This window comes from Microtus ochrogaster, linkage group LG8, assembly GCF_000317375.1.
Source record: "Microtus ochrogaster isolate Prairie Vole_2 linkage group LG8, MicOch1.0, whole genome shotgun sequence".
Classification (NCBI taxonomy): Eukaryota; Metazoa; Chordata; class Mammalia; order Rodentia; family Cricetidae; genus Microtus; species Microtus ochrogaster.
The window spans coordinates 24,968,087-24,975,298 of record NC_022033.1 but is presented as its reverse complement, the minus strand read 5'-3'; the positions used below and the strand labels follow the sequence as shown (position 1 = coordinate 24,975,298).

At 49.8% G+C, this 7,212-nt stretch overlaps 1 protein-coding gene and 1 pseudogene across 1 annotated transcript in view; one reads left to right on the top strand and one right to left on the bottom strand.

Moving 5' to 3' along the window:
- LOC102002316 overlaps positions 1-3,832 on the bottom strand; it is a 7,659-nt pseudogene extending 3,827 nt beyond the window's left edge.
- Positions 3,614-7,212, top strand: part of Nrsn2 (neurensin 2) — a 7,405-nt gene continuing 3,806 nt past the window's right edge. Inside the window, exons 1-2 of the mRNA XM_005363191.3 lie at positions 3,614-3,810; positions 6,034-6,207. Of these exons, the coding sequence (XP_005363248.1) occupies positions 6,043-6,207 (165 nt within the window). The 5' untranslated portion in view covers positions 3,614-3,810; positions 6,034-6,042. The remainder of the gene's footprint in view (positions 3,811-6,033; positions 6,208-7,212) is intronic.

The following is a 7,212-nucleotide window of genomic DNA, read 5'->3' as shown; positions in this document are numbered from 1 at the left end:
GTGTTGCTTTTATTGGTTAATTAATAAAGAAGCTGCTTTCGGCCAATGGCTTAACAGAATATAGCCAGGCTGGAAAAGATAGAGAGTAGGCGGAGTCAGTGGGAAGCCATGTAGCCACTACAGGAGACAGATGCCTCCACTGGAGCCTGCTGAAACTTGGCCAGTATGCCACAACCTCTGGTGATGCACTGATTAATGGAGATGGTTAATTTAGGATACAAAAGCTAGCTAGATATATGCTTAAGCTATTGGCCAGACAGTATTGCAAATAATACAGTTTCTGTTTAATTATTTTGGGTCTGAGAGACCGGAAACAAATGAACAGTCTCTGCCAACACATAAACAAATGCAATACTCCTTTATATAGTCGAATTAATACCTGCAACATAAACAAATGTAACACACCTTTACATAGTTAAATATCTACAACAGTGGTGAATACCATCATTTGGGAGGCAGAGGTAAGCAGATCTCTGCTGCAGACAGACCTGGTCTACATAGGGAGTTCCAGGACTATCAAGTGAGAACCCATCTCTAAAAACAAGCAAACAAAACAACAAGGGACAACAATGGTAATAACTGACTATATTCTAACTCTGCCCCAAGAGCACCGAACACCTAGCTGCAAGCATGGCTCACTTCACTCTCTCAAGCTCTCTGAGACAGAGTGATGTTCAGACTGGTGACACCATATGAGCTACAAGTGGCAGAACCAAGAGTCAAAGCTGGGTCCCCTCCCCCGGTTTCAGTTCTCAGTCTCCCATCTGCCTCTCACCCCAATGGCCACCTTCCTCCCATAGCAGACAAAGGATACAAGACAATTGAACACTCCTTTTGTATTGGTTACTGTAGCTGTAAAAGAGAGAGAGAGAGAGAGAGAGAGAGAGAGAGAGAGAGAGAGAGAGAGAAAAGAAAACAAAAAATTCTACTCTTTGGGGAGCCCACACCACCCAGCTTCCAAATAAATACACAGCTTAGTCTTTTTTATAAGTGCCCGGCCTTAGCTTGGTTTATTTCTTGCAAGTTTTTCTTAAATTATCCCATCTACTTTTTGCCTCTGGGCTTTTACCTTTCTCTATTTCTGTATATCTTTTCTTTCCTTCTTATTTCATGTCTAGCTTGGCGGCTGCATGACTGGGCCCTGGAGCCCTCCTCTCCTCCTTTTCTCAATCCTTATCATCTCTTCCCGGATTTCTTCTCCTGTTTATTCTAGAGCTGTGTTTTTTTGCCTGTATAAAACACCTGATGGTCTAATAAAAAACTGATCGGCCAATAGCGAGGCAGGAGCAAGGATAGGCAGGGCGGGCAGACAGAGAGAATAAATAGAAAGAAAGAACAGCAAAAGAACAAGGAGAGGAGGACATCAGGGGCCAGCCACCCAGCTACACAGCAAGCCATGTAAAAGAAGAAGAAAAAAAAGGTATACAGAAATAGAGAAAAAGCCCAGAGGCAAAAAGTATTTGGGATAATTTAAGAAAAGCTGGCAAGAAACAAGTCAAATTAAGACCAGGCATTCCTAACTAAGAATAAGCCTCCATGTGTGATTTATCTGGGAACTGGGTGGCGGACCCCCAAAAGGTCAAAAGAATAAAAAAGTCGCCCAACACTGGGGAGCAGAGGGCAATGAATGGTGACATTGAGCTAGCTTTCTCCTTTGTACGATTCAGGACCCCAGGCCATGGGTTAGTGCTGCCCACACTTGAAGTGAGTGTTCCTTCTCAAATAACCTAATCTAGATATCCCTCACAGACATGAGATTTGCCTAGATACAAAGGTGATACAAGATCTTGTGAAGTTGACTTTTAGTATCAAGCATCATGCATATCCTGGCCCAAGGTTGGCCCCACTTCCGAGGGCATTTGGTACCCTATCTTGCCATGACCTCCAGAAATTCATTTATCTCACTATGATAACATCAGACATCCTTAAATTCCCTCCCTCGTGTTCCCAGTGAGGGTGCTCCCCAACACGTGTGCACACGCATGCGCAAGCACACACACACACACACACACACACACACACACACAAATAAGTACTGCAGTGCATACAAAGCTCTTCACACACAATGAGCACCATTTGTTTGTGGCTATTATTAGTCTCTGCTCGTAAATCCTGACCCAGTAAAGCACTTAGGAGGAGCTTGGGGATATGATACGGAAAAAGAAACACACAGTACAATCACATATTAGCTCTATGTCCCTAGCCTCCAGCACAGAGAGTGTCAGAATAGATGTTGTCCTAGTTACTATTACATTGTTGTGAAGAGATCTCATGACTATGGCAACTCATAAAAGCAAGGCATTTAATTGGAGGCTTGCTTACAGCTTCAGAGGTTAGTTCATTATCATCGTGGTGCAGAGCATGGCAGAACACGTGGTGCTGGGGCAGGAACTGAGGACTTTATATACCGATCCCCAGGTAGGCAGGCAGAGAGACTGGGTCTAGCATGAGCTTTTGAAACCTCAAAGCCCACCCTCAATGTCACACTTTCTCCAACAAAGCGACACCTACTCCACTAAGACCACACCTCCTAATCCTTTTCAGATAGTGCCACTCCCAAATGACTAAGCCTATATGAGCCTATAGGGGCCATTCTTATTCAACCACCACAGATGCTCAAGATATGAAGGCATCCTGTGCCTCTGATGAGGCTCTGAGAGATGATCCTCTCAGAACCACACAGCGAATGGGCAAGCACATGGCAAGCCACGAAGCTGTTCAAAAGGCGACTCCCTGAGGGGACAAACGCTGCCCGCCACAGGAGCTAAACAGGGATGGAGCATAAGAGAGGCTGCATTGTGGACTCCTTCCTCCTCCTTCCCATCCTGAGTCTCATCTCAAGGTAAGAGCAACTCATCCTTAGTCTGGGGTGGACACTCAAAGAGGGAGGATGGTGGGCTCTGATAGGAACAGGAAGTGAGACTAGGAGACTCTCGCGGCAGCAAGGACTTCCCAGGAAATGTCAGTGAGAGACGGGGCTCAGTGATGGCAGCCGCTGAGACCAAGGCCGTGCATAGATTAGAGGCCCTGAGAGGATCTCAAAATCCGTAGCTTTTCTTGTTTTGAGACAGGGTCTTGCTGTATAAGCCATATTGGAGAGTCTCCTCCCTCGCCTTCATTGTTAATATGTACCTTTCAGGCTGGCTTAACAGGTAGTGTTTGTTGCTGGTTTTAAAGATCCAGTCTCATGTAGCCCAGGCTGGCCTATAACTAGGTATATAACTAAGGATGCCCCTGCACTTTTGATCCTCCTGCCTTCACCCCTGGAGTGCTGGGATCACAGGCATGTGCTACCATGCTGGCTTTATAAATTACTGGGGTAAAACCCATGGTTTGTGTATGTTTCGTGTAAGCCACGTTCTTGGGCCCGGATGTTGGTGTTCTGTATGGATTAGGGGCACCTGGAGGAATAGAGACCCCGAGGAGAGTCTGAAGATACAGTAGGGAGACAGAGGCTCATGGGAAAACCGGTCTTCCGTGAGAGGAGTCTGGCCTGAGGCATGATGGGAGTGTGGCTGAGGAGTCTGAACACCCCGAAGATGACCAAGGAGATGCACACATAGAGCCCCTCTGAAGGAAGAGAAGGGAACGCGGGAAAGGACAAGGTTTGGGGATCTGCCTAGGACTACAGTCTGCAGAGCTGACCTCTGGGTTCGGACCCCCTCCCCCGCAACTCCCCTTCCCCCCGCATCACCTCCTCCCATCCCACTCCACCCCCGCCCGGGATTGCTGCGCCTGCGCGTAGCAAACTCGCTTTGCTCTGCTCCAGCTCCGACAGTTTCTGCTGGCTCCGGAGATTCAGACTCAGAGGTGAGCTCAGTCCCTGCTCCATGTAGCTCGACCCCTACCCAGCTGGCTCCCCTGCTCCTAGGAGCGCTACCCCACTCCCACTCCCCTTCATGATTGTGTCCTGCCACAATTGTGTCTGGCTTGGGGAAGTGGAGGTAATAGAGAGCCCCTTGGCACTGTGGGCCTTGACACCCCAGGTTTCATAGACTAGGCAGAGGCTTCAAAGGATGAGTTGCCCCGCCCCTCTCCAACAACCTATTCCCATTCCGCCGTGCCTCAGTTTCCCCCCTGGGAAAATACGCAGTTTATTTTGCCCCAAAGGGTGATCAGGTCAGGGATCAGAGTTGGTGTTTCTGATTTCTCCGTAGCCTCCTCCCAAGGAGGTTTTTCCAGCCGCGCTGGGGTGGGCGTGCCTAAGGACAGATTCAGGGCGCCCTCCAACCCACGGGTCTCCTTCGAGACCCGTCCCCGCCACTACAGAACTCCTTGCCCCGACCTACGCAGCCTCTTCCTCTTCCAACTAGCTTCTCATCAAGTCTCTCCCTTTGCAGGTTAGGAACACACTCCTGGGTGTTTCCATGGCAACCCCAGGGCTCTTCAGCATCCTGTCGCTCTCTGTCCTTTCCCCAGCCCCCACCCCCACCCCACTCTAAGAAGGGAGGGGGGAGGCTCACTCAAGGTCACCTTCCTTCTTTAGTAGCAGCAGGAAAAACCGATCCTTTGCTTTTGGAAGCCGTGTCGGTGTGAAATACAGGGGAGGGGCTGACTCTGGCCCCTTGCCTTGTGTCCCTCCCCGCCCCTTTTGGGCCTCGACTTTCCGCTTGGGTTGAGTCACCTACTGTCCTCCAGCCCCATTCATTTCCTCAGCAGCGTCTCCATCCTCGCATCCGGTGTTCTCTGCTCTGGTCAGGCCTCCGCCCCCACCTTCTCCTCAGAGTCCCCGCAGTCTGCTTGTCTAGACCTCATTTGCTACACCTTGGCGTCTACCACTTACCATTCTCTGGCTTTTGCTTTTTATTTCTTCCTTTATTTCCTTCCTTCCCTTGAATTGTGGGGAGAGTGGGGAGCCACAATCCAGTCAGCACCCGTATGCACATTGTGCCTCATTGGGGGGGGGGGGTGTCTATGAAGGGATCCTGAGGTCACACTGATTGAGGTTGTAAAGGGTCTTAGATCCCCTTACTGTTCAGAACAAGTGCACTGATTTTGTTTGAAGCTGCACGGGGAACTGAGGGAGGTGGGAAAGAAGAAGCAGAAAGTCCAGGCCTTCCTAGCACTTTGATGAACCCAGGTCCCTTCTATCCCACGGATCTGAGTTTCCTTTTGGGGGTTCCTAAATGGTCTTTCCTGGAAATCTGATAGTCAAAAAGACTGAGAGGCCTTAATCCTGGGGGGCCCTGAGTCTCACTCTCTGTGGACTCAGAATTCCTTGAGACTTGTATGCTGTAACAGTCGGCCCCAGGTTTTCAGGACCATGCAGCCCGAGGTCTCCCACCCACTGGACAAGAATCATCTATGAAAATTACCCCGGAAAGAGTCCTGAAAGACAGGACGCATGAAGACCTCTCTCTCAAACTCATGGGAGGAAGGAAATAATAACAGAAAGCACAGTAATGGGGGCTGTTCATATGGCTCAGGGGGTAAAGATGCGTGCTGCTACCAAGCTAATGGCCAGAGTTCAAGTCCCAGGACTTACAGGGTAAAAGGGGAACCGACTCCTGCAAGTCTTCCTCCGACCTCCACACCTGTTCACATGCACGCACATGTACATCACACACATCTGAATAAATACATTTATTTTATGTATTAATAAAGAAATTTCAAGAAGAAATCACCAAAATAATCACATCAGTCCCTTGAATGAAACAGTTGTCATTATCAGCCCTATTTTGCAAACAAAGAAGGCCAGAGAGGTCAGTACACATGGCTAAAGTCACATCAAGGAAGCGTAGGTCTGGGTCTCAGCCCAGCTCTCTGGTTCCGGAGCCACATTCCGGCTGCTGGATGGTCTGCGGAGAAAACAGGCAGATGGACAGACGGCTGCCAGGCATAAGGCTGAAAACCACTGGCTGCTGTATGAAGGACTTGGGGAAAAACAGGGGAAGCTGACCGGCTAGGTGCGCTGCCAGGGGAGCTGTCCAGTGATAGTGAGGAGTGGTGAATGGGCCTCTCCTGGTGAGAGGGTTGCCATGGCAACTCCTGCTGCTCTTCCCCTCACTCCTGTCACTATACTTGTGCCCACAGGGATTCAAGATGAGCTGCAGTCGCTCGTGTGTCTGTAGCCATGGCACCAGTGTGGAGGAAAGTACGTGGTATGGGATCGAAGCCTACCCCAGTCTCTTCTACAGGGAAAGCGATAACCCAGAAGGACCCCTCGTCCAGTATAACTACAGCCCTTGGCCCCCATTATGTTGGAAGGTAAGGCCGAAGGAATGACTCTTGTGGCTTTGGGGAGGACGGGGGACTGGGACTGGATGAGGCCCAGAGTGTGGGTAGAAGAGAGACAATGGGGTGGTCGGGAGTGACATGCTCAAGTGACAGAAAATACAGTGCAGATAGGTTTCAATAACAAAGCTCATTTTCTGGAAGAGAGCAGAGGTTGGATACCTTCTGGCAACGCTGGATCCAGCAAAGGACCGAGGAGTTCGCCAGCTTTTTCTTAGTCCTCCAGCTCCCCATGTTCTCAGCCCACACAGCCCACCGGCCTCACGCTCTTCTGTGGTGCCCCTCCTATGCTGGCTACGGTGCTGACTCTTGGACATTGTTATCAGAGGCTGGAGAAATGGCCCAGCAGTTAGAGCACTGACTGTTCTTACAGAGGCCCCACGTGGTGACTCACAGCCGTCAGTACCTCCAGCTGCAGGGAATTCAGTGCCCTCTTTGATCTCCACAGGCACCAGGCACGTGTGTGGTGCACAGACATAGTCAAGTACACACTCATACAAGCAGACTGAATACATCTAAACACTTTGACAGAACGTGTGTGTGTGTGTGTGTGTGTGTGTGTGTGTGTGTGTAGTGCTTTGTGTGCAAATGCAGGTGTGCATGTGCAGGCAAGAGTGCAACTTCACAGCCTTCCTTGTAGGTTCCAGGCCTCGATGACTCGGGTCATCAGTGAAGCCCTAGGTTTGATCCCCAGCACTGTATGAACTGGGTGTACTGGTGCCCAACTTCGATCCTAGCCCTAGGAAGGTAGGAGCAGGGGGACTAGAGTTTTAAAATCACACTTGGCTATATAACAAATTTGAGGCAGCCTGAACAACATCTGTCTAGAAAGAAAGATCAAGCTAAAATAGCCAAAAACTCACTGAAGGCCTCCCTGGGATGCATAATAAAACTGTGGCCAGCCGGGCGGTGGTGGCGCATGCCTTTAATCCCAGCATTCGGGAGGCAGAGGCAGGCAGATCTCTGTGAGTTTGAGGC